This window comes from Sebastes fasciatus, chromosome 16 (genome assembly GCF_043250625.1).
Source record: "Sebastes fasciatus isolate fSebFas1 chromosome 16, fSebFas1.pri, whole genome shotgun sequence".
Taxonomy (NCBI): Eukaryota; Metazoa; Chordata; class Actinopteri; order Perciformes; family Sebastidae; genus Sebastes; species Sebastes fasciatus.
This window is the reverse complement of record NC_133810.1, coordinates 28176394-28204393: the sequence shown is the minus strand read 5'-3', so window position 1 is coordinate 28204393 and position 28000 is coordinate 28176394. Positions and strand designations below refer to the sequence as shown.

General features: G+C 38.8%; 1 protein-coding gene across 2 annotated transcripts; it reads right to left on the bottom strand.

Moving 5' to 3' along the window:
- Window positions 1-62: 62 nt before the first annotated feature.
- On the bottom strand, window positions 63-26285 carry LOC141752872 (flotillin-2a). Of its 2 annotated transcripts, none has more exons than XM_074611112.1 (11): window positions 26047-26285; window positions 19097-19178; window positions 14486-14576; window positions 9447-9570; window positions 7496-7614; window positions 7278-7391; window positions 7007-7126; window positions 6692-6906; window positions 6318-6501; window positions 4870-5019; window positions 63-3279 (listed from the first exon to the last, which is right to left on the bottom strand). In XM_074611112.1, exons 1-11 carry the CDS (start codon window positions 26093-26095, stop codon window positions 3229-3231), a joined length of 1299 nt encoding a protein of 432 aa, XP_074467213.1. In that variant the 5' UTR covers window positions 26096-26285; the 3' UTR covers window positions 63-3228. The 2 variants fall into 2 exon arrangements, with proteins under 2 accessions (XP_074467213.1, XP_074467214.1); XM_074611113.1 differs by lacking the exon at window positions 14486-14576 and adding an exon at window positions 15069-15159 and having other exon boundaries at window positions 26047-26243.
- Between the last annotated feature and the right edge of the window lie 1715 nt (window positions 26286-28000).

Sequence of the window (28000 nt, the reverse complement as noted above, 5' to 3'; positions counted from 1 at the left end):
CAAATAAATAGCATAGTAGGTCCTCTTTAATATTCTGTAACAGACGGACAGCGAGGCCAACAGGAAGTAGTATAACATTTATTATAGGGCGTCACACAACACAATATCATGAACACGTGCTTGAAATGCCATGCTGGATCAGTTCTCCAAAGGCCAGTGTTAACATGAGAAGCCACAAGATAAATCCACAATATAACCTTTAATAGAGATTACAGATGATTTCCATGACAGACGACAGATGGACATGTATCAGATGAAGACAAAGAGTTAAGGCGTAGGTCTGTTTAGTGTTTGGTCTTTAACCACATTCTCCCCTAAAAACAGAAAAGTTGCCTCCACTCTGATTAGACAATACAAATCAAGAAATTATATTTTTTGGCACACAATATAATGGCCAAAATAATAAATCCAGATTCCATAGGAAAGCTGTTAAATGCTACCCAACACTACATTTATATATATCATCTAACTAGATATATATATTATCTGTGTTCCTTTGTACATTTGCAGTACAGAATGTAAAGTACATCAAACAGAATAGGTAGAAAGAAAGAACACTATTTATGTATAACGTTCACATATTCTACAAGTCAATCTTTGTTTTATAGTAAATTCATGTTGTGTGTGATTAATAGTCAACAACCTGAATGACGTCCTCATTATTTAACAAAGGCACTGTGTACAGAAACTAAATCTACCTTTTCTAAATAAAAGGATCATTACAAAGTATGATACTAAGTTGTTAACAGTTTTATTTAGATGCTTTAACCTTTGCCCCCTCTGGAAACAAACACTCACAGTTGATTCATCTCAGATATGTGAAGAACATAATGGGGAGTTGCCACTTTTTAAACTGTCAAGATGATTCTGCAACTGTTCTCACCTTAAATGTATTCAGAAGCTACATTGGGTGGGTCGTTTTGCATTTCCAGATCAGTTTTCTAAGCCCAATAATAACAAAAACTGTCAATCATCTATCGTTCAGCCGGTTTAAAATGATATTTGTCTCAATGTCGCTCACAGACCACTGAGTTCTCACTCAGATGATCTTTGTCAGGTTTGAATGACTGATATTAAATGCTGTTAATCACTTGTTGAAAATACTGGCCATTTCAAATGATGGTAAAGAATATTACACATCGATAGGTTAATAATATTATTGTATTTGTGGCAAGACAGGCGGCGTTTTCACCTACAGGGAAATTAGTCGCAGACACACATTTGAACTGAGAGGGAATTGTAACATTTATGTCAAAAACAGAAGATGAAATTCGCTCAGACCAAACAAGCCACAAGCCTTGAATGTATTCACAGGAAATAAAAGAAAATAGCGCGACTATAATAGCTTTGTAATGGTCAGTGGCAAAATAAAACAAAAAGATCACAGATTCTGTAAAGTGTTAATTCACAAATTAACCAGAGGCAAAACACAGAACTAAAAAAAAACTCAGCTCTACTTAACTGCAAACAGGCTGGATGGCAAAACGACAAGAGAGTGATATGAAAATAAAAAGTAAAAAATGTATAACAACAAAAGGCTCAATCAGGTTGCAGAGACTCAATATTGGTTCAAATCCTGCGACGATGCTGCCATCTAGAGGTTGAAAGGTGTTGCACACTGTGTCACAAGTGATGATGTGACTCTTATCTATTGCTTTCAACGGTTAAATGATTGTAACAGACTACATGTGGTAATTAGATTGACCTGGCAACAAGATAAAAAGCTTCACTTAGAGTTAGGAAAAAGTAACGGATCCAACTGCTCAACATTACATTAACCAAACTGAAGACCGCCCGAGCACAAACATTACAACCTCATCACATGCATATCTTCCAACTCAAAGAGGTGTGGGCCGACTGAATGGAACATTAAATTCCTGCTTTGTCATCGCGGACTGGGTGTGGTCAGATGAGCGACACAGCGGCAACTTTCAACCGGAAGAGTTGAGGGGGTTACTCTCTTTAAAGTTACAAAACATGTATCTGCAAAAGTGAACATTTCAAAACGACATCGGAGATCTGAGTAGGAGGAGGACTAACAGTTCATCCGAGTAGGAGGAAAAGATAGAGAGGAGTAGCAAAAATGAATTAAAGCTCAGACCCTGGACGTCGACCATTCCCTACTTGAGTTATAGAGAAATGTTCAGAGAGCCTGGCAGGCGTCCAGGGTTATCTTTTAAGGCTAATCTTCTCTAAGTATGGCTTTGTGTTATGCTTAGCGTTTATATATCTGCCTATGTGTCTAAACACGTGACAAAAGTGAAGAGTAAACACTGTTGTTAGTACAAGCCGGTGTTATGAGAATAAGGGAACAATATTAAAACACCATCCATCTATAACAGTGATATACTCGGATGTAAATCCATCTAAAGCCAAACCACTGTCCTAAGGTTTGGGCACTTGAGTGGTGAACAGGCACTGCACATCAGAAGACAGGCAACATGACAGTAAACCGCGAGGTAAGAATTATCATACAAGTGATTCAGATATTACCGATTTTGTAATATACTCTAAAATTTACAATCACAGTGGGTGAAGATCTAGTGGTGGTTCGGTAATCCAACAAGTTCTCTGAGTTAGAGTTAAACTAATCTATGAGAAATAGAGAATAGACTATAAAAAGCTGGGCTCAGTCTACAGCGAGTTATTTCACTAACTGGGCTCTGAACTGTTTGAGGATGAAGAGGCAGCAGCTGGGACACTCTGCTCCCAAGGTGAATGAATGTCATACCACCTGACAGGGAGGTGGTGCACTCCACAGGTAGAAACTTACACAGCTCTGGAGAAGAGAACAATATTCAGATTTGGCCTTAAGGTTTTGGACTCTTTCCAGCACCTTTTATTGAAGACTGGTGTGTTTTTCCTTCTAAAAACATTAAAAAAGGGGCCAACTCAGACTTTTGTCTCTCAAAAACACCCAAATCTACTTTGGATGACTCGCAGGACTGGCTAACTAGTGCCGTGTGATAAGAATCAATGTGTCTAAAACTATAAAACAGAAGATACATATATAGTCTGGTCCTTTAGAAGTAAGGCCCCAGCTTGTTATTTTTTTTCCTTTAGAAAATTAAAAACCTCTTAAAAATATAAAAAAAAACTCTTGGTGGGTGTCAAGTGTTTCTGGTCAAAGGCAGTTGCATAAGGGGCCAGAGGCTGGAAAAACTCTTTTCATGCTTGAGGCAGATAAATGTCGAAGGATTCAGAGTAGCGAGTCTCCGGCCTGACTCTTCAGACGGCTGCTTGGCACTGTTGGCCCATCATCTTCTGGAACAGAGGGATCTGTAGGATCAGAGGACAGGACAGTTAGCTGCTTTTAACACAGAGTAATAACTATAAGGGACGAGCTCACAGAGAAACTATATATATATATTAGGGCTGTCCTCGACCAAAGAAATTCTTAGTCGATTAACACTTATATGATTTTGGCAACTAATCGATTAGTTGGTTTAATCGACAGATATCTTGGAAATAAGTCATTCAGCATGAAAAAGCATAAAAAGCGATTAATCAACTAAAGAAATCTTTAAGACCAAAATGACTAACGATTAGTCGACTAAGAGGGGCAGCCCTAATAATATGTATATTATATTTCTCCATCGCAGCAATTTTCAACTTTGGAATGAAATATGAGACCAGAAGAGCCATTTCCTGAAGAAAATACATGTACATTTTTATTTATGGACACATTAATCTTCTGAATTCCAATACGTATCTATGAGTAAAATATGATAAGAGATTTTAAAGAGTAGCTTCAGCACCCCCTGATGGCAAATCTTGTGAGTAACAAGGGGCTGATGGCATTTTGGGAGAATATCTAAATCTAATTATGGACAGTTAATTTGAGTTATGACTATATGTAATCATCATGTTTCTGTAATATCAACTGTAGACAGGATGCCAACAGATGTTGCAGGATTAGGTCCCAATCAGGGAGAGTGCGTTTTAGCAGCCTGAGGTGGCTTTTTGTAATTTTTTTCAATGAGTTTTAAGCGTTTTGCACGCTGCTTTTGCATTCCTTAGCGCCTCACGTTTTTACAGGCGTGCCCTGAACGCCTTAGATATGCGTGAAATTGTCATAATTGGGATATGAATTCTTGAGTTATGGCCAAAAATGTGTTTTGTGAGGTCACAGTGACCTTTGAAAACTAAAATCTAATCAGTTCATCCTTGAGTCCAAGTGGACGTCTGTGCCAAATTTGATCCTGAGATATCGCATTTTCAAGAATGGACGGGATGTATGTGTGTGTACGTACGTACATACAGATGGATGACCCAAAACATAATGCCTCTGGCCACGGCTGACACCGATGCAGAGGCATAAAAATGTATGTAATCGCAATTCTTTGTTCGTGCTTACTCTTAGATTTTTTTTAGCTACTCGGGGGCAGCTGAACAAACTGAAAACACTGACATATTATCACCTTATGAAGTTGTTATGGTGACTGTGTTGCTATTTACACAATACAATTTTCAGTTTTGAGTCAGACCTATTAAACTTTGTTCATGGGTGGGTGGTAAACTTCTCCATGTGACTTCCCAGGCTGATCCCAATCTGCACTGCCTCCTTGTGCTATTTTGTTGGAGAGTCCCTGAAGACGTGAATGATAAACTAACAGCACGGAGGCTGCAGCTGGGCAAGATGGAGAATTGTTGAGCGTTGGCGGGTGTTTGTGTTCTATTAAATGCCCTCCGGTCATCTGTTGTAATGTTTTATTCCACTGAAAAAGGATCAACAACTGCTGCTTTGTATTCTGTTTGTTTTTGTTCAAAAAGTTCAAACACTCAATCATAAACCGAGAATACAGTTGACCCTGAAGATAACGTGTGATGAAATGTATGCACTCTTGTGGAGAACGGCGCCACTCTCACCTTAGACAGATCCACTCCAGTGAGGGCGTTGACGGACACGGGGAGCTCAGCTAATAGACGGTTCACCTCTCCGGTCACGCGGCTGCCGTCTCCACTCAGGATGACAATCTCACTGGTTCTGGCCAGGGGTGCAGCCACCTTACTGGCGATCTGATGAAACACAAGTGAGCATCTGTTGGTTATTTCACTGGCAAAACGCTCCTCATACCATCAATACATGACAGGAATTGACATGAACAGGAAAAAACAAAAAAAAAATTGGGGTTTGGCCCTTTGTTCTCTTCACTCTGACTAAAATATTGATACCAAAGTCATCTGTCTCTGATGGATAGCTCTTGCCAGTGTAACGCCCGGGCCACACTGGATGCATGAGCAGCGAGCACGGAACCACTTGCTTTTTATTTTGGCGCCCATGTTAACAGGTTAAAGCAGTGAAAATGATCTTCTGACAGTATATTGACATCATACCAGCAACATTACCACAGTTTCAATGTCTACATCAGTAGAATATGGACATGGAAAAAAATTTATATTTATTTTTAAATCAACACATCCTGATTCCATTTAAAAATAAAAGCCCTCTAACGTTGGACGGAACTCCTTCATTTGTTAACACAAGGCTTTTATTCTGAAATAACTGCAGGACAGTGTTGTGGAAAATGAAGTGACTTGCAGGGCTCCATAAATTAAATAGATTACCGACTTTTAATCGTGGATTATTATTTACAAATGAGCACACGCCTCTTAGCCTTTCTCTGTCGAAAATAAATATAAATCATATAATAATATGAAATAAAATATAATGAAATGAAATGGCTGTTATGAAAGGCAAACTCTATGTAGAAAGAAAGGGCTGGCAGTAGCAGCCCCTCAGCAGCAACGCTGTCAGTGTGGACACCCCACGCATGAGAGACGCAGCAGTTCAGCGAGGAGCAGTCACGCTGCAAATGCATCCAGTGTAGCCCAGGCGTAATGCTTCAGCAAACACCATGGAATAGCATTACCCTAAATGTGAAAAAATTAGTACTTGTTGCATCTGTAAGGCAGGAGGGTTAGTTCATTTCTAATGATCCACTTGTACACCTGCTAGGCGTGTTAAGGAAACATGAGGAAATAGTCTTTGGAAGTCCTGACAAAGGCAGATTGTTTCTCTTCGACACCTGCCTTTATAATGGGACTTATCTGATGGTGGAGATGAGTTTGCTTATATTTGAGAATAAAAATATATATACCAACTTCAGAATACTACAAAAAGCTCATGTTTAAATTAACTGCTGCTTAGGATTATTTTTTACAGAATGTGTTTGATTGTTAGCATTCATATGGGGGAAAAAAGCTGTTTAAAGAACACACAGATGACTTTGGTGCCAACCCTCTAGTGGTGAAGATGTTAGGTAATCAGACCAATAAACTTCCCAAATGTTGGTGTATAAATAAATACCACAGACCAAGGGCAGAGCCTCCAGGACCAGGGCCGTCTTGGCAGCCTCGCCGTACTGCTGGTAGGCTTCAGCTTTGAGCCTCATCTTCTCGGCCTCTGCTTTCCCCACCGCTTCAATAGAGGAGGCCTCGGCCTCACCGATGAGGCGGATCTTGTCGGCCTCGGCCTGCGCCGTCAGCACCGTCTTAATCCTAGGGTTAGAGGTTAGGGGTTAGAGGAGCATCAACGGGACTGTTTAGTGTTCACTGTCATTAGCAGTCAGTCATGTACTGTTCTGCAATAATATATGAATATATAAGCCTGACTTGCAGGTAAAAAAAATAGGCAGATTGTAAATTGAAATGTTTGCACTGAAGGGCGATCTGTGTTGGAGCCACTCACTTCCGTCCCTCAGCCAGCTGCTGCATCTTGTAGGCTTCGGCCTCGGCGGGTCTCTTCACCGTGGCGACGAGCTCCTTGTCCATGCGGATGACCTCCTTCTCCTCAATAGCGATCTGCTTCTTCCTCTGCACCACCTCGATTTCGATCTCCTCCAGACGGATCTTCTGCTGCTCTTTGGCCGCCTGCAGCTCGTACGCCAGCTGAGCCTCTGCTTTCTAGAGAGGACCACGGGTTTTCATTAATACTTTACTCTCATGTTTCTGTCTTTTAACAATATTCCGCTCACAATCCAATCAAAACTATACAACTCATTACCTTTGTGTTCACTTCCTGGTTAAAGGAAGCTTTCTGCATTTCCAGCTCTCGTTTGGAGTCGGCCATTTTTGTGTCGGCTGAGAACTTGACATCCATCATTTCTCTCTTACACTCAGCTTCCTGTAAAAGATGTGTGGAGAAGATAATGACAGGGAGATGGGTTAGGAGCAGTTTGTTGGTTTCCTAATGTGATGGCTATTAGCTAAAAGCTATTTAACAATCAGAGAATGGATTATTCAATTGCTTGTCTGTAGTTTTAATTTCCTCTTACCCTGATGCCAGCATCTCTCTCGGCCTCTGCCACTCCGATGTCTGCATCCCTCTGTACTGCAGCTGTCTGAGTCTTTCCCAGTGAGCTCAGGTATTCCACTTTATCGTATACATCCTGTCACGAGGATAAATAAACACGGACGCACGGTAAGTAATTCCATTATTCAAATTAGAAACAGATGTTCAAAAGATAAACGCAGGATGAGGTGATCTTCACACCTTGATGGTGAAGCTGAGGATCTCGATGCCCATGCGGCCGACATCAGGTGATGCCACCTCTCGCACCAGCGAAGCAAATTTGTCTCTGTCTTGGTAAATCTGCTCAACAGTAAGGGTGCCTGAAAGGATGGAAACAGTGGTTAGTGCCTTCACATTCACATTGTTACTTCTACAGACTTTATTTAACCCAAATTGAGCACACTGACAAAGTTGGGCAATATGTCAAGAGAACAAATTATTCCTCTCTCACCTATGCTAATAATAAACAATCAGCCATGCGCCTCAACTTTATATCAAGTGTGATTCATCATTCAGAACACCTGGGTAAGAGCAGATTTGGATGGTTAAGAGCGTTCGGTGCATCTGGAGTTGACTTCTTATTCTTTCTCTTAAAGGGACTATTTGTAACTTTCAGAAATGCTTCTTAACAGCGACACCTGTGGCCGTGAAATCAACGAAAGTCAGCGTCGGGCTCGCGCTTGCTCGCTCTAAATATACCTGAACGAGCATCACTCAAAACAGTGAGGTGACACAAGTCAGCTAAAACCACAATATCACTCTATATTTCAGCTGCTTGGCAGTAATGTTAGCTGACCAGACGAAGGTCTCTCCATGAACATGATTTAGATCTGATCCTAGTGTTGGCTTTTCCTGCCTAAGTGCAGGCTGAGGCAGCGGGGCTCTGCAGCGTGTCTCCCTGCTCTCTCCTCCCGCAGCCGGAGAGAGCAGAGGAGACACCGGCACCCGGTCGGTAACGAGAAGACAACGTAAATCTCTGTAGAGCTCCGTCACTTCACAAGACACGGAAAACCTCTGTTGGTCTGGAGGAGCTGCAGCAGTTATTTCTGCACAAACGTCCCCTGTACATTCACTAGATATTCTCAGAGCTAAACTAACTCTTCTGCAGTGTGTAGTGAACGCGCGTTCACGTCTAGAGGTGGAGCGAGCTGAGCTGTCTGAGTGAAGGCGAGCAGGCAGAGGAGGAGGGTACAGCGGCTACACGCGAACGCGCATATGCGAGCGCGCATTTGTGACGACCCGCTACATTTATGCGCGTACAAAGTTACAAATAGTCCCTTTAACAGAAAATGAAGAGATGATATGAGAGAAATTTAAGAGACTGTTGCTGCATGAGGCCCAATGTCCGATATATACATCCTCATTGTTGCCCTCGACCATCAATTGATATAACCGAGTGGTGATTCGAGCTACGGTTCATGACCGCTTTTACACTTCATGTTTTAAACACCTGCTCTGACACCGAGGAAGTTCTACATTATATGTTTGCAAGAGCAATTTATTTGAATAAACAGAAGCAGCACCTGCCATTTGTTCAATATAATGTATCATTCTGTCTCCTTGTGCTCACTGATCAAATTAACCTTGTTCTTGTTTGCCATCGGATCATTGTGTTGTTGTGCATGCTGATATATCTGCTCTATAATATCACACACCTGCAGTACTGACGCACATTGGATGTTCAAGTCAACCACATTTTACCAGAATGGAAACTAAACTAGGGCGAGCTGAGCCAACAACTAAACCTGCCTCTTGGCTATTTGCACATTTTACTCCAAAACCACCTTTCTGGTAAAACTGCTTCACACTGTGACTCTGTGCAGATCATGGTGAGGTTCTTATCTCATACTGAACAAAACAGAAATGTACCTACATTTAGAAACCAGAATCATGATGATTATTACAACCATTTACAATCTTCTGGGAGCAAAACATTATAATTTTTTGATAATTTCTTACATGTTTTGACTCAAAATGTTGCCAAAATAAATAAATAGTTAAAGGAAGAAATGATCTGTCTGCATCTCCCTTAATCCCTCTTCTTCCCTACAATGTAAACAAAGATTTAAAAACGACATGGACTGTCCACATTTGTTGGGGAAAAAAATAAATAAATCAAGTAGTGACAATGCAGTTTGGAGAGACTACCCACCAAGGATGGCGCGCAGGTGACCCTCAAGGGTCTGCAGGATGACGCTCTTGATCTCCACGACAGACTTCCCCAGGAACTGTTCGCAGGCGTAACCCAGCAGCTCATTTTCCGTCATCACCTTCACCTGGTGCCAACGTGGACAAAGATCGTCAGCTGAGCACACATCCACAAACACGTGCACAAATACAGGCAACACATGGAAACATGACACATACTAGCTTTTGTGGCATCATACAACAATCACTTTCTCTCTGATCAGTTACCCACACATCATTCTTTTCACGTTCACACAGTAATGTATAAAAAAACAAGTACACAATGAAGCATAACATTTAGAATGGGAAATCAACACTCAAACTGAATTTAAGAAAAAGCTTGCAAAAGTCTGCAATGCATTAGTGACATGGATGCATAAAGGCTGGGATGTTTTTAAGAAACTGTTGGGTACATGTGCATCAAACTTTTGGTCATGCATCTTTGATTTGTTTAGTGATGAACTGCTTCAGTTCTTATTTACACAAGCAAAAGGACTATAAACACTAAATCTGCAAAATTATATCCAAATGCTTCTATATTTTCAATATGCCATAGTAGGTATTAGGGCTGGGCAATATGACGATATATCATCAAAACGATATAAAAAAGTTTATCGTATATTTTTTTCCATATCGTTTCTAACGTGATATAGGCTAGGCCTATATTTATTTCTTTTATCTCTATAATTTCACTAACCAATAAATGGTTATGCTCATTCTGCACTCAAGTTCTTAAAAAAACTCAGTTATCATTTGTCGAGTATTTAATTCACACAGGAGTACACAAAAATAGGCTTTACCATGTGTTTATTTCATATAGACTATTTATGTATTGAATTACCAGAAAACATGCAATATTGAGACATATATCTGCATTGAGATATGAAATGACCTTTATCGGTAGAGAGGATTTTGGCCATATCGCCCAGCTCTACTAGCTATGCATGTACAGAGCATCACTTTTTGTCCTTATCTCATATAAATTATCATAACGGTGATTATAGTCACACTGTAAGCGTGCCTGTCCATCAGATGGTCTAATCATCAGTAATCAGCTATTAGATGCTTAACATCTGTGATCAATAGCAGAAGATGCAGACAATTTGACCTCAAACCCCGTTCCTTTTGCGCTTATGACAAGCAAAGCATGTACTTATGATCAAAACCCTACTCTATAACTTCATGATGCACCCTGTTAACAAAGTTCTACTTTCAAGTGATAATTACACTGAAGAAAATCCCAACATCTAAGCTTGATTCAGGGTAATGCAAGTGCCAATCCCAATTCAGAAATCTACTGTATGTTCCTATTACAAGGTCAAAAAACAATGAACAGGATCATTTAGAGCTGACAGAATTAAATGGCAAAAAAAATCATCAGTGGAATAAATACAATAAAATGAAACAAAAGAAAATGACCTGAGGTTTACAAGATAAACACAAGGACAGTCAGTGACAGTAAGAGAGGTCACTTGTACAGTCAGGAAATCAAAAAAGAAATGGTGTAAGAAGAAAGTTTTGGGTGATATTGTACTCCACTGGAGCTGGAAGAAAAGAGAGAGTGAGCTGGGTCCTTAGGCGAGAGGTCTGCACATGGTTTTGTTTTGCAACATGCACTCATACCAGGAATGAGGGCAACACAAAGTCGGGGGAGGATGGACGTCATTCCAAGGAAACACATGTCTGAAAACAAGAAAAAAGGCTACAAGCCAGCCACACAACCCACAACACACAGGACCAGCTCAGACAGACAGCAGGGGGAGCCGTGCCGCGGCCGACACTGGAATAAAGTGTGCAGTGGTAATCTCTGAGCAATTAACTCGTCCTGACCTCCTACCCTATTCCCCTCGTGACACCACCCTTCCTCCTGCCTCCTCCAAACCCACAGCTCCTTCAAGATACAACACTGAAAAGCCCAAGAACAGGAAATGTGATCTGAACTTCTCCTGACAACTATTTCCTCAACTCATGTTGGTCATCTTCATGTTTTGTGTGTTTTTTGTTTTTAAAAAGGTGATGGATTTGTCGATTGATGTGGTTTCACTGTGGCTGTCGAAGTAGGCAAACACACTACAATACAAATCGTGATTGAAATCCACTTAGTTAAAACAATATCCCAGATTAACATTCTGCTCTGGTTTCCTTAACATTCATTCTGCCGGGTGCCTCCCTCTTGGTCTAAACATATGTGTGTCTCTTTAATTTAACAAGCACACTACTCCTGTTGCCATGGGACACGCGCACCACAATGGCTTCGGTTTAGGTTGGACCAATCAAACAGTGGCATGATGAGCCTCTCTGTGAAGTGAACTGTGTGAGAGTGAGGGGCTGTTCTAGCTCCAGACAGTGGGCTCATTGTCAGCATGCATGTATGGAAACACAGAGGAAGAGGGAACACTGGCATGACTGTGGTTAAAATACAGAACTGATAATGAGGTATCTTCAAAAAGAAATACTGGCATGCAGACACAAAAAAAAGGGAAATGAGGGAACATGAGCAGAATATCGTTTGCAAAACAGAAATGCAGAAAATAGTGGGATATTATGGAACAAGTTCTACAAGAGAAAATCCACCGTAAAAAAAAGACTTCACTTGTTATTTGGAAGGTAGGGATTCAGTTTGTTGCTTAAAGACACTTAAACTGGATTTATAATTGACTCAAGGGACAACAGTCCTGCAGTAGATATTTACAGTGAAGGTTTTCTATTTCAGCAACTTTGGCATTGATAGAACCACAATCATTGTAACACCTTGTTATAGTGAGTGGAAATGCAAAGGTTTGCTTTGTCTCATTACTGAATTAGGAGACTATTCCCATGAAATCAGCGTTTATCTTCTTTCAGGCACTGTGACAGAGAGCGACAATCCCAGAGAGCTGAATGTTTGCAGTGGAGATAGCTTTGCTCCGTGAGTCTTTCTTCAACGTGGGTAATGTTCTTTCACTACCAGATAGACGAAATAGAAATGTTCTGATATCATTTTTTCCCTTCCCGATACCGATTCCGATATCTGAACTTGCATCAGAGTACTGATCCAATACCAGCGTTATAAAATAAGTTATTATTTTCTTTGTAACAGCTGTTTACTACTGACCATGTATGGATGTGATATGATTATCATCTTTGTTGTATTGTGCTCTTCCGCGCGATGCATCTTCAAATGTTTTATAAGATTGCTGGTGTTGAAACTGGCAACACTAGAGCCACTCCTCGAAACGGAAGCCCTACATACTGATCATATCGCCTTTTTATTTTATTTTCCACTGTGAAATATTGCCAAATGGCTGACTTTTTCCTTCCGTCTGCTATCGTCACCTGACAAACTACCTGCAGTCAGTTCTTCTTCGCTGCTCTAAAGCAGTAGTTTTAAAACAGTAGGCTACTTTTTCGGGGTGGCAAAGAAGAATTGATTTCCGGTTAAACAAGTTGATTTTTTTCTGGGTTAATAAATGATGGTACCGGATCGGTGCGTAGACTGGCGTACTCGCTGATACCGATCATGAGATTGTGGCAGTATCGGATGCATTTCTGATACTCCAGGACTGTTTGGTATCCCTGTAGCCACAGTCCTCTGACATGTAGTTCCATATTTCAGGAGGCAAAGGCACCGTCAGTTATGTAGCCTACAGCATTGGCTGAACCTAATGCAGACCTATGATTCCTGCTTAAAGCTAGGGTTGGTTATCTTGAGAAACTAGCAAGAGTATGCTAGATTTTAAAAATTATCCAGCCGAAAAACCCAGCCCTGTGTTGCCAACTCTTTTCCAATAGGCCCTTTTCACAGCAGCCACTTTGACATGCAACTGCAGGGTAACAGGTGTAATTGATCAAATTAATTATGGTCCCATTCTATTTAGTGTCACAACCATTCCAGTGAGCCTGCGTGCACAATACCAGCGCCCTGGCCCACCTAAGTGGAACAAGGCCTATAATTAATGTTATTAATTTGTGACGGCCCCTCCGTGTTTGGATCCTCTGCTGTGTCAGTGCTTTCTCTCTCCAGGGCTGCAGACCTGATGTGTAGTCAGCTGTCTGTGGTTTGGGCAGATCTCCTCTCACACCATATCTCTGTGCCTTGGTTTTTGGTTTCTTTTCCTTGTTTTTACTGCACAACATCCATGCAACACATTTTCACACATCCACTCCCTACACTACTGACTCTACAGATTCCTCCCATACATTCTTTTGACTTAGTATACCCGCGTTTATATTACACCTGCGTTTACCCTGCAATGACATGTCAAAATGGCTACTGTGAAAAGGGCCTATTAAAGTAGCTAGCAGCAGTACATCTTTAACTAACTGCTAACTTTTATTGTGTATGTATGGAGTAGATATATAGCGAGTTTTATTTTAAGGTGGATTTTCTCTTTGACATAAAAAAAAAAAGCGTTTTGGCACTGAACAGGATCAAACAACCAAATAGCAGACACAACAACAAAAAAACACACTGAGATTGACACTGAAATGCACATCAGGCTCTACACAGACCCCTTCTCCTGTCACACCAGGACCAGGTTCAGACTGAAAATAACACTTTGTCAACATGATGCAAGGGGCTACATTGGTAGGGTGTGCTTTTACAGGTACTAGTGAGACGATGACATACGAACCAGGAAGCCCAGTTTGAAGGGTTGTCAGACACAGTGTGCCAACTGAATTGTTCCAATTCTGTGACCTCACTGAACTAAATAAGCAGGCTGTGTTTTTTTGACTCAGTGCTGCTGTCAGTCTGAATTGGCCTAGTCAAACAGGTTTACCTAGGTGCATTCTGCCCAGACATGAGGGTAAATCATGCAGACAACAATTTGACCCAACATTTCTGTATGTACATCTAACGCAGAGTCCTAATCAAAAAATACAGGTGTGCATCTTAATTTGAGCCCTCTGAATGAAATAGCACCTGTGCTGTGATTATGGGGTGATGCCAGAGAAAAGGAGGAGGTGGGGAGGGGAGGTTAGTGGAGTCTGAACTGGCATTCCCAGAAAAGTGTAGTGAATTACCTGAGCCACCCCAGTGACAGTAATAGCTACACCCTCCGCTGTCTCTACATCATCACACTTGGGCTGCAGGGTCATAATCTCAAGCGTTATCCTGTTGAAGAATGTGGGAAAAAATATAAAATAAAAATTGACATGTTCGGAGGGAAAGCAAATGAAGGGAAGAACACAAGGAAACAAAACAGGACAAAGTGAAACCATTCACCCAAGGACCCCAGATCACGAACAACGGAGCAAAATGAGATGCTATCCACTTCTCAAAACTTGTAGGATTTAGATTTTTGCCGTAATTATTTTCAGCTTTATTCAAATAACTCAATTTGTATTTAACATTGGGTTCCTCGAATCCTCTTTTCTATAGCCTTCATTTATTGACCCCGTTGCCAAAGGTGACTCAGAGTTCGGCCTAAGTTAGTGACAGCCGACTGTCTCCCCTCCACTGCAGAAGAAAAAAAGCCATGAAGATGAGAAAAGCAAACATAGACAACGTTAGCTTGTTAGTTGAACCATTTTCCTGGGTCTTCCTTTGGTCTCGAGCACCAGCCCCTGCTTGTTTGTTTTTTGGTGGTCTTTTGAAGTGCATTACCTGAGCCACCCCTGTCACTTCCAGGGGAACACCCTCCGACGTTTCGATATTCTCGCAGCGACAGAGGATGGTCATAACCTCCAGAGACATTCTACGCAGGCGGGCAGGAAGGCGGGAATAGCAGAGGCAAAACAGTAAGTTGGACAACAGCTGTAAGGAATGTCAGTAACCAAGGTCAAGAGAAAGAGGGAGGAGGGAGGGGTGCAAGACACAGCCGGACCTCCTGTTTTAGCCCAGAGGGCTGTTTCATGTATCATGTGGTGCTGCTGACACCTCTTACAAAACCAGGATCAACACAGCTACAACGCAGCTTCTCTTGTCTCTGTCTGTTAATAAATGTTTCAGTGATCTGGGACAAAGACCAAGATCCATGTTGAAAGGATTCTTGAGCAAAGCGCCTCTCCAAAGATTACATTGTATGGAGATTACACAAGAATGTCCTCTACAAACAATCATTATCCTCCTCTCCAGTACTAGGCCGGCTGTGAGATTATGTTTTGGACTGGATAAAAACAGCCAGAGCCGTTCTTTTACAATAAATACTGATTCATTGTTGTCCGAGTCAAAGACATGGGAGGCTGACTGCAGCTACGCTTAGAAGGGGAGAGTCTCTGGTTAGCAGCTCTTCCTCCCTCTTCTCTCCAGACGAATTGGATCAATGAGTCACAGGCCTGGACATTAACATGATTACTGCATCAAAAGCGGGAGGCCATGCTGCCTCCCCACACCCGTTTTCATAACGCTGTCCTTATGCTCACGGGGCTTTTAGCTGAAGTGGTCACTACTCCCTCCTGTTTTTATCATCCAAGAAAGCATCCGAGATGTGGAGCAAACTGCACGACCGAAATGCAGAATAGAAATAGGCGAGAGAGGATTCCTGGGACAGCCGGTCTCTAAATGCATCAACTTTATTTTATTGTTGAGGTCTACCATTACGTTTCCTAGCAACTAAAGACAAAGAGCAGCACTTAATGGGGAATGGGTAACCTGCAGGAGACACACTGGGGATTAGACAGGGTGAGATCAACACCAGACGAAGCAAAGCAGGTTAGCAAAGTAGAAACAAAGACGCAAGCAAACCCAAAATAATACATCAGTTAAAACCAGGAGCGCCAGAGACGAGGACTATTAATAATCACACGTTAGTCCTAGGGCTGTCAATCGATTAAAATATTTAATCGTGATTAATCGCATGTTTGTCCATAGTTAATCGCAAATTAATCATACATTTTCTCTGTTCAAAATGAACCTTAAAAGGGAGATTTGTCAAGTATTTAATACTCTTATCAACATGGGAGTGGGTAAATCTGCTGCTTTATGCAGATGTATGTTTATATTTATTATTGGAAGTCAATTACTAACACAAAACAATGACAAGTATTGTCCAGAAACCCTCACAGGTACTGCATTAAGAATAAAAAATATGCTCAAATCATAACATGGCAAACTGCAGCCCAACAGGCAACAACAGCTGTCAGTGTGTCAGTGTGCTGACTTGACTATGACTTGCCCCAAACTGCATGTGATGATCATAAAGTGGGCATGTCTGTAAAGGGGAGACTCGTGGGTACCCATAGAACCCATTTTCATTCACATATCTTCAGGTCAGAGGTCAAGGGACCCCTTTGAAAATGACCATGCCGTTTTTTTCCTCGCCAAAATTTAGCATAGGTTTGGAGCGTAGTAGGAAATTACGTTAATGCGTTAAAGAAATTAGTGGCGTTAAAACAAATTTGTGTTAACACGTTATTATCGTGTTAATGTTGACAGCCCTAATAATATTATCTCATGTTAGTTCATGTTCATTATGATTACTGTACGCCATCTTTTACAGGTGGTACAGATAGATTAGGGGCTTTTCAGTCTAAATTTGTAATCACTCAGATGTGAACAAGTCTCACTGAGAGCTGGCCACATGACAGCCCACACTCTGTAAACAGTTTCATAACGGCAAACCAAAGTTGACATTAAATCAACCCCAGCGCCACAACTCTGAGCTTTCACAGGGATACATTTCAGAGTAGGTAGCTCTAAGCTTTACAGTGGGTTAAACATCAAACAAACAGTTTGCGAGTTCACAAAGTCTATCTCCCTTTGAGCGTCAGTGTTTCCAGCTAAACTTGATTTAAATATTTTTCTGGTTTTAAACTCTGGCAGAGAAACAAAACACTAATTCCATTTGTTTATTATCAAGTGAATATCACTTGCAAATTCTTTTCCATTTCTTTTAACTCGTTTGCTTCAGTGTCAGTGTGGGAGTTTAACACACTGCAATGTTAACAGTTGTGTGTTTTTGGTATACTTTTGTAAATATTATGCTTGCAACTTTCCCTGACCTTGCCATTATACACCATCTGTTTATCTTTCCAGCGTTTTCTCGGAAGCTGGTTTGTTGGAGCTGCATTTAAAAGCAGCGCACAGTGGTGAGCCCCTATGTTTACACATTTAATAAACATTTAATATTGATACTTCAATTTACCATAATAACTTGTTTATTCTTCACTGAACTGTACAAGGGTAGGGAAGTCTTAATAAAATAACTTTTTCAGGGTATCTGCAGAGATAAACTTAAAATATTCTTAATACATACTATGAAAATAAGACTTGTCAAAATAAAAAAACTTATTATTCTTAAATGTTTAAGTACAAATTTGGCATTATTCATAACGTATCTTATGGTCAACAAATCCCATGACAATAATTAAATAGAGCATTTGTTGGGAACTATCCAGCCGTGGATTAACGCAGCTGGTGTCCTAGAGAGTATTTATAGCACCAGGATAATGTATATGCGATTGGCTCAAACTACAGTGCCCACGTTCATCGTTATGAAGGAACATGTCACCCAGAGCAACAGCGTGGCTCATTTGAGTGTGTTTTTAATGTGCTCACTAAATTTAATGACAAACTGGTCAATAGATTTTGATCCATCTTGTTCCACCCAATGAACATCCTGGCCTAGTGATGGTATAGGAAGAAAGATCAGGAAGTCACCAAAACATTAAGAAACATCCATCTGGAGGTATTAAATATTTATACCAAATTCCATAACAACAGAGCGTAACGCCCGCAAGAGGGGGAAAACAATCGGCGCCACAATATGCAACCAAGGGCTGAAACGCTAACAAAATGCCTGTAGCTTGCTAAAAACATCAGATTTCAGCATGTCAGAGGATTATTTTAGCTCCCTATGTCTACCAGGGTTGCAGTTAATAACTAAAATGATCATAGGACAAGTTAGCTGTTATGTGTTAGCAAGCTTCTCTAGTTAGTTAAGGCACTTGCAAACATAATACTGCATAGCTTTCTGATTTATCCTCATTCCACTATAACATAAGCTGCATACTTTCAACATGCTTTAGCTTAACTTGTAGAAATATAGTTATCTTAAAACTGACAAAATGCTGCACTCTTAAGTTTAGGTATACTGTGTGTCAGGATCCCAGTTTTCCCATTCTTCCTGCTGATGCCTCCCGTCTTATTGCCTGAATCCTCAGTTTTTTGGTTCGGCAGCTTATAAAAACTTAGTTCTGGGTTCTTTACCCTTGTTGGTGGTGCATCCCACCACACAACAGATTTTAGACATTTTCTGTTGTTTGCTAGCAGACAAAAGTGACAAGGATTCACCTTCACACAATACAAAATCAATGGAGAGCGATGGATTGTCTTCCCCTTCGGTTTGGGCGGGACTTAATTGCGCTCTGTCTCTATGGTAATTTGACCACTAGTTGTTTAGGTATCTCCCCTGGACCAAATGGATGGGCAGCTAGACAAATCAAAATACCCTTACACCCCCCAATAGCAGGGCAAAAAGGAGAAGAAAATATTCATTGGTGAGGAAAATAAAGTTTTATTGTGTTTAGCAATGTATAAATATGAAGAACATTTTTTCAGACCTGCAGATACCCTGTTCTTAAAAGCTCCCTGACTGATTCTGTGAGCACTGTACCATCTAAGACTGACTGGCTCTAGGGGACATTTAAGCACTTTCTTTGGTTTGGCGCCAGAGCAGAGAGGTGATGACTTACCTCTGGATGTCAGAGATGAGCCACCAGGCCCAAGACCAGCCTCCCACAACATATGTCTTCTGATCTGAGCCACAGCAGCCACCTTTGGAACAACACAGATGAAATGGAAGTCACATGGTTAGAATCAATACAGAGAAAAAACTGTAGAAGCATCAGGAAGAAAAAAAGGGATCAGCTCGAATGCAACAGGCCAGAAATTTGATTTAGATTGTTTAGACCTTTAAAGCGTCTTTAATCGGTATTTTGCACTCGTAGTGATGAACCTACAGAGAATCACAAAGCTTTATAGCAAGTTTCAGCTCATTTTAGATGTTTGGTCCACAACTTTACTGTTTTGATTCACTCTCACTGCTTTCATAATGCCGTTTTTAGCTGTGCAAGGCAGCTAAACAGCTCTAAAACCACTACCTGCTCAGCACCAAACAGCAGACAGACACTGTTAGAAACTAGCTGTGAACAAAGTGGTACTTGCTTTATGCAAATATATGTATATATTCATTATTGGAAATCAATTAACAACACAAAATAATGACAGATATTGTCCAGAAACCCTCACAGGTACTGCATTTAGCATTAAAAAATATGCTCAAATCATAACATGGCAAACTGCAGCCCAACAGGCAACAACATCTGTCAGTGTGTCAGTGTGCTGACTTGACTATGACTTGACCCCAAACTGCATGGGATTATGATAAAGTGGGTATGTCTGTAAAGGGGAGACTCGTGGGTACCCACAGAACCCATTTTCAGTCACATATCTTGAGGTCAGAGGTCAAGGGACCCCTTTGAAAATGGCCATGACAGTTTTTCCTCGCCAAAATTTAGCGCAACTTTGGAGCGTTATTAGAGCCAGCTACAACCTAAAAGTCACAAAATGTGTTAATGTGTGTGTGTTAAAAAGTAGTGGTGTTAAAACGAATTTGCGTAAACGCGTTATTGTGTTAACTATGACAACCCTAGAAGGAATACATTTAGAATAATACGTACAATACATAGGCATGTATGTAGCTGTAGCAGCAGATTTGGCTTTAAACCCCATACTAGCATAGAGGTAGGACAGTGACACAATTTTCCTATCCTGTGCTTTTCTCAGGAAGATGATCATGTGCAGTTCAGAAAGTCACAAAAACAAGCACCACTCCTTCCAACCACAGCGCCCACAATGTTTGCTCCAGTTGCACTACGAGCATGCACCTCCTCTCTGCTTTCCGGTGCCACTTTCACTCGTTTCACTTGTCGTTACTTTCCCACGCAAATACTGTCTGGTAAGTTGCTGTGATTTACTGTGTAACAAACGCAATGTTTTGTTTTTTTCCTCAAGATAGGGCGAGATGTTTAACATCTATTCTGTAAATGCTTCATGTGGTTTATTTATCCGATTTTGGTGGTTCGTGTGATTAAATGCAAACTTAAAAATCACACTAAACTGTCCTGACGATGCTCATTAAGCATTAAATTAACACCTGAAACAAACCCTTCTTTCTACAAAACATACTACAATGCACTTTTTAATTTCCCTATAGGGATATTAAACTACATGCAGACCACCACAGAAACATCCCATTTCAACAATTTCATCTGCCATTTCCCTTCCAACACGCCACTGTAGAAATTATAGTAATAGTTAGTGAATTTCCAGATGTAAGTTAGGTGTAAAGAAACACATATTGGTCCCAGTCTCTGGCCTCAGTGTGATGGTTTAATCTGGTGTGTTGAGTGTGAGATTCCCAGCTGTCACACTGTTAACGGACAGACAGATGAGGGGGAGGAGCTGGACTATCTTTACTGACACATACTCCCCCAACAACCAAACATTACAGCGGGACATATTGACCCACATCCCACACACACACTACTGATGTGTTTTCCATCAACAGGGTCAACACTTTTAAGGTCATATTATGAAATTTCAAGTCTATAAGAAGAAATCTTACTCTGACACAGTGGCCGCATCCGTTTCCAATTTTTCACATTATACAAATAGTGGACTTTCTTCCTGGTGTGTGATTGAACAATAACCCACAGGAAACAGTAGCATAATGTGCAAAGAGAGCAGGAAAAGGACACAGAGCACTGAGCAATACTCTCAACTAGAGCTCAAAATGATGACCTATTGAGCTAGCCTGTCTTGTGACTCTTTATATTGCCACATTACCCTCAGTCCATCTTGCCTCAAACAATTAATATCTGAGAAAATGTAACATGTACTGCTCAAATATAATGATACTGACTTTTTTTTTTTAATTAATCAACTCTTATTTTCAATTTTACATTTTTAAAAATTTTAACAAGTTAACACGATTATAATGCGTTAACGCAAATTCGTTTTAACGCCACTAATTTCTTTAACGCATTAATGCAACTTGCGATTTTTAGGTTGTAGTGGGCTCAGTTTTTAAGTTAAGTGAAGATACCGGTCATATGAAACTAGAAAACCTAAGGAATCCATTAGTACCAATCATGTTGTACTAACTTGAGAAGGAGGCTAAATAATGCTCCAAACTTGTGCTAAATTTTGGAAAGAAAGGGGTCAAAGGAGTCCCTTGACCTCTGACCTCAAGATATGTAAATAAAAATGGGTTCTATGGGTACCCATGAGTCTCCCCTTTACAGAATCTTGGTATCATCTTTGACCGGTATATAACTTTTGACCATCATGTCCCTAAACTTGTCTAGTCCTGTTTTCTCCAGCTAAGTTAATTCATTCAACACTTTCATATTCTCCCTTCTAGACTATTGTAATTCCCTCTACACCTCAGTCAAACTGCTTTAAACCGCCTACAGCTGCCAGCTTATTAACCACTAGCTTGCAATCTCACATTACCCCTGCTCTGAATCCCTCCATTAGCTTCCTGTAAAATTCAGAATAAACTATCAGATCTTGCTAATACATATAAGGCACTGCATGACCTCTCACCCAGTTACATTTCTGATCTCATAGTTCCTTATTCTACTTGTCGACCACTTCGATCCTGACATCTCTGCCTTTTATCCATCCCCCACTCCAACTGCAAAACAAAAGGTGATCGGGCCTTTTCTGTCTTAGCCCCAACTCTTTGGAATCACCTCCCCCAGTCTATTAGAGCTGCTGAATCTCTGGACTGCTTTAAGTGGCTTCTAAAAAACACATCTCTATAGGCAAGCCTTTCTATAGGCCTCATTCACATATGTGTTTATCTGTTTTAGTTTAGTTTAGTTTCTATCATTGTTCGATGTTTCATTTTTTCGAAGCACTTTGTAATGGTGTGTTTTAAAAGGTGCTATATAAATAAAGCTTTACTTACTTACTTATTTACAGACATGCCCACTTTATGATAATCACGTGCAGTTTTGGGTGAATCATAGTTAAGTCAGCACACTGACTCATTAACAGCTGTTGTTGCCTGTTGAGCTTGAGTTTGCCATGTTATTATTTGAGCATATTTTTTCATGCTAAATGCAGTACCTGTGAGGGTTTCTGGATCAATAGTTGTCATTGTTTTGTGTTGTTAATTGATTTCCAATAATAAATATATACATACATTTGCATAAAGCAAATATATTTGCCCATGTTGATAATAAATACTTGGCAAATCTCCCTTTAAGGTACGTTTTTGAATAGATTTATTTATTTTAATCGATTGACAGCCCTAATTTCTAGACATGCTCCGTTACAGCATAAACTAATTCATACACATTAGAAGTGCTGTTTTAATTAAGGAAAGTGTACGGGACAGGCTTTTACTATTTAAACCCACCTGACTCCTCCCAAATGGTATTGCAAACTAAAGTTGTAACAGGCCGAGGTCCTATTGGAGCAACAAACCATAATAACCCCAGTGGTTCCAGTCTACCACCGGCATATCTGAGATTCCTGACTGCATTCACTCCACAGTGGAGGGGGAGAGAGGCTCCATGTGAATGAATGAGAATTAACACAAGCTAAAAAAAACCTGTCATCAACTTTCCTTGATGCAGGGTTTTGTTCTGGAAAAGTAATGAAAGTATTTGCTTACAACAGATAAGGTGTTACTTCACTTCTTGAATTTCCCTCGGGATTAATAAAGTTACTATCTATCCATCTTTTTACCTTTGGCCCAGAAAAGGAAATTGTGCTTTGGCACTCAACCTCGTAAAAAATAAATTTCTTCACAAGTCTGTGAATCAAGATGTGCAACTCACGCCCACTCATTTCTATGTGTGGTGACTGATACGCTCTTAACAGTTTGTTCACAATGGAAAATCCCAAAGCGGTTTCTCTTTTTTGTTTTGTTTTTGTTCATCACATGTGGGTCGGACAGGAAAACTACCCTGACAGATTCAGTTACAGAAGCCTGCTGGAAATATTTGGTGCACTACACTGCCAAACCACATTTATAAACTTAGGCAAGATTTTCAAAAAGAGGCAAAGGTCAGTAATTCCACCAATCCACCAGGGATCCATATCAGATCAATGGAGAATGCAGCGACATGACAAATAGTCTTGTTTTTACTATAACTTGACAACATAGAAGAGATTAGTGACCCGCAGTATAGAATGAGTGTTGTGATTCGACTCATGGTTGCATTTTATTTTGCAATATTTTCCGGTGGAATTTAATTTCATTCTCACTGTGCAATATCATTTTCCACTTGTGCAATTTTGTTAATAGTCTGTTTATTGTCAATACTGTATATACTGCTCCTTTTTATTTAAATGGTTCATATTTTGTTACACTTTGTTTAGCTCTTTTTTACTGTGATAGCTGATGCATCTTGTTTTTTGCACTATCCCCTTTGCTGCTGTACACTGCACATTTCCCCACTGCGAGACTAATAAAGGAATATCTTATCTTATTTTGAATAAAGGAAAATCCAACGCCAGTCTGTTGGACCAAAACTTTGACACAAAAGGGGGCCCTGACCTCTGGGTTTGAGGGTCCCTGAGATTAAGAAAAGTGTTTCAGATCTAAGAAAAATCAGCTGATGGTGAGTGTGGAACCTGGATCATTTATCAGCCCCTGTAATTTAATTAATTTTGCCGTATTCCTTCTGCGGCAGAGAGCCACCATATCCTTCCACTATTTGCTCAAGAGAAATAGACTTAAAATAAACCCATTAGCCCAGCTTCCCCACATCTAATACTATAATGACTGCTTTATCATAACAAAACACCACAGACAAAGTAGATCCATGAGCAAATGTTGCACTGAGAGACAAAAATAAGAACAGATGTGTGAACCACAACCATGCTAATCCACTCACCCAGAGGTCAGCAACCTTTACTATCAAAAGAGCCATTTTAGGCAAAAAATAAATAAATAAACGTGTCTGGAGCCACAAAACATGTGATCATTGTGATGAAGGTAACACAGTTTATAGTCTAAGTATATAGTATATAAGTCTAATGCAGTGAGGGCCAAAGTGCAAATATAACATATAACATATAATATATATATATATAAAAACATATATTATATATATAAAATACAATATATATAAAATACAATATAACATAATATAGATAATATATATAAATATAAAATATATATATATATATATATATATATATATATATAACACATATATATATATATATATATATATATATATATATATATATATATATAACACATATATATATATATATATATATATTCAGATTCAAGATTCAAGATGTTTATTTTCAAACTGCTTATACAGGTACAATTGTGTGAAATGCTTTTTGCTGGGAGCTCCATTAAAATAATAAGTTATATTACAATTACAATTAGTTATATTACCATTACGTTATATTACAATTACAAAGACTTTAAGTTATATTACAATTATAAAAATAAATACTTTGTACAAGGGCATATTAAGAATATAATATAATAATATAATATATATATATATATATATCTGTGTTATAATCCCATAGTCATGAACTGTAGTCATCAAGCATCACTTACTGTAACACAGCAACCAATCACTGGTCAAACAAACAATGGGGGCATCAAGTGTTTGACAATTTATTTTTCTTATGCTTTTCATTGTATGTAAATACTAATTGTTTTTGACTGTCCACTTGTTGGTATGATCATTCTCTTTTTCTTTATTTTTTTCTTTTATTTCTTTTGTATTCTACATGTTCGAAATACATTTTGAAATGAAATGAAATCATCTATTTAGGGCTTGAATAATTATTGAATATAGGTGTGTTTTTTATATATATATATATATATATATATAACAATTTATTATTCTTATGCTTTTTATTGTATGTAAATACTACTTGTTTCTGACTGTCCACTTGTTGGTATCATCATTCTTTTTTAATATATATATAAATAACATATTATATATATGTGTGTGTGTGTGTGTGTTATAATCCCATAGTCATAAACTGTTGGTATCATCATTCTTTTTCTTTATTTTTTATCTTTTTTTGTATTCTACATGTTCGAATTGAAATGATCTATTTAGGTCTTAAATAATTATTGAATATAGGTGTGTTTATATATATATATATATATATATATATATATATATATAACAATTTATTATTCCTATGCTTTTCATTGTATGTAAATACTACTTGTTTCTGACTGTCCACTTGTTGGTATCATCATTCTTTCTCTTTATTTTATATATATGTATATATATATATATATATATATACATATATATAAATAACATATTATATATATATATATATATATATATATATATATATATATATATATATATATATATATATATATATATATTTTATGTGTGTGTGTGTTATAATACCATAATAATAAACTGTTGGTATGATCATTCTCTTTTTCTTTATTTTTTTCTTTTCTTTTTTTGTATTCTACATGTAAGAAATAAATGTTGAAATGAAAACCACATGAGTTATAGGTGTAATAAAGGTTAGGAGAGTGTTGGTGTCTTTAGCAGGAAGGAGCTCCTGGAGCTCGCTGTTAGTAGTTAGCCTAGCAGCTTAAAAAGCGTCTCGTTACCTGAAACCACCAGGGCCTCGTTTGGTCCGACGGTGTGGCAGTTCCCCATTATATACCGACAGAAAATAAACGCGTATCCAAACCTACTCGACTCTTACTGAACTAATCGCACTTATAAACTCTGTTTTCCCCGTTTCTTTCCTCCTCCAGTTCTCAATTATCGATGATGGGTTTGTTTCTTCCAGCTGCAGTCGAGCAGTGAGCGCGTCAAGTCGAACCTTATATGACGTTGCACTTCTGCTTTTTACTTTCAAAATAAAAGGTTATGTTTTTTTTTAATTCTTTATTGAATTTGACATATAAACATATATTAATATATACAAATTTTTTTTAATGCTACGATCTGCAATCAAATTATTTTGAGAACAGAGCCGGAGAAGGTGGGTTCATGCTGAGTTCACCTGGCTGCGGAGAAGATTCAGACAAAAAGGTGGAAAATCAATTTAATATAAAAAACATTTTTTTTTAAATAAAGAAATGCATTTATCTTTTCCAATTAAATCCAACATGCAAATTCAAATATCCTAAACCAACATGTAAAAATCTATATTTTTTTTATTGAATTATACATATAAACATATATACATATATACACATACAGACAGACTAACAATATTAATAATTAAATTATACAATGAAATGTTTAGTCAGAATTTTCTTAATCAAAGAAAGAGAGACATGATATTTCATGTATTTCACTTGTCTTGGTTCAAGGTCTTTTTATTGGTATTCTGTACAAAATCCAATAAATCACAGAAATAATTGTATAAACAAATTATACCCCCACCCCCATCCCTATAACAATGTTACTGCACCATTAAATAAACATAATTAATTTCATAAACAATTACATTTATACATATAAATGAATTAAATGCAATAGAAACAGAAACGAAACATATACAAAAAAAAGGGAAAGAACCAAAAAAACAAAAAGATAAGTAAATTAAAAATAATAATAATAAATAAATATAATAATTTTTTATTATTATTTTTTATTTTTTAATAAAAAAAATTATATATTTATTATTATTATTTTTAATTAACGTATTTCACATATCTAACACAGAAAACAAATAAAATAAAAGATAAGACAAAACAAATAAATACCTCAAAGAAGAAGAGCAAAAAAAACAACAACAATTTCATAAAAGGTAATGATGAACAGGTTATCATGTGGATTTTATTTTGACAGTTAAACTGTCATGTTTTTGTTCTTGTTTCTCTGCAGCTTGACTCAGCTGATCAGAAACCCCTCCTCTCTGTTCTGCCCCTCCTCCACCGTGGAGAGACACGGTGCCATAATAATAAAATAGGCGTGGTTGGTTACATTTCCTTTCATGAAAGTAATCTAAACAAGAATCTCTGTAATTTTCCTCACAGAGAAGTGTGTTTGTGGTGCTCAGCCATGTGTTTAGTAACCTCATCACATAGTATTTATGTCCTTTGGTATCATTAACATGGTCATAGGTTGTTGTGACAGCTTCTCTGTGATGCAGATAGAAGATGTGTGTTGCTGTAGAGTGGTATGCAAATAAAATTCATGCAGTGTTCTCATAATTTCTCCTATTTCTAAATTATTCAAGCAGCTTAGATTCTCTGTTTGTATTTTCACGACCAGTAAGCACAGTCCATGCAGTCGTAAGCCACTCATCCCAAGGGCTGAGTAAAAGCGTGGACATTCAAAGCAATATCAGAATGTATTCACGGTAGTAGATCTGCACAATCACAATCTTTGACCTTATCATTACCAAAATATTTGATGGGCTGTAGCAGTGCAAAACAAGGCGTGGCACATCCTGCCCTCCCACGGAGCGAGCCCTTTGTCAACACTATAATCCACATAGACCGGCATGACTGCTTTTCCTTGAGAGAATGCCACTAATTGCATGTTAGCACTTGGCTCTGTACGCATGATAACTAACTGATAAACTCTGAGGTCGGGTGTCAGTTC

Coding starts and splice junctions, on each gene's coding strand:
- LOC141752872 (XM_074611112.1), bottom strand. CDS start 26,095: ATGGGGAACTGCCACACCGTCGGACCAAACGAGGCCCTGGTGGTTTCA. Junction 19,179..26,046: donor CGAGGCCCTGGTGGTTTCAG/GTAACGAGACGC, acceptor GTTGTTCCAAAG/GTGGCTGCTGTGGCTCAGAT. Junction 7,392..7,495: donor TCCTCAGCTTCACCATCAAG/GTGTGAAGATCA, acceptor TCCTCGTGACAG/GATGTATACGATAAAGTGGA.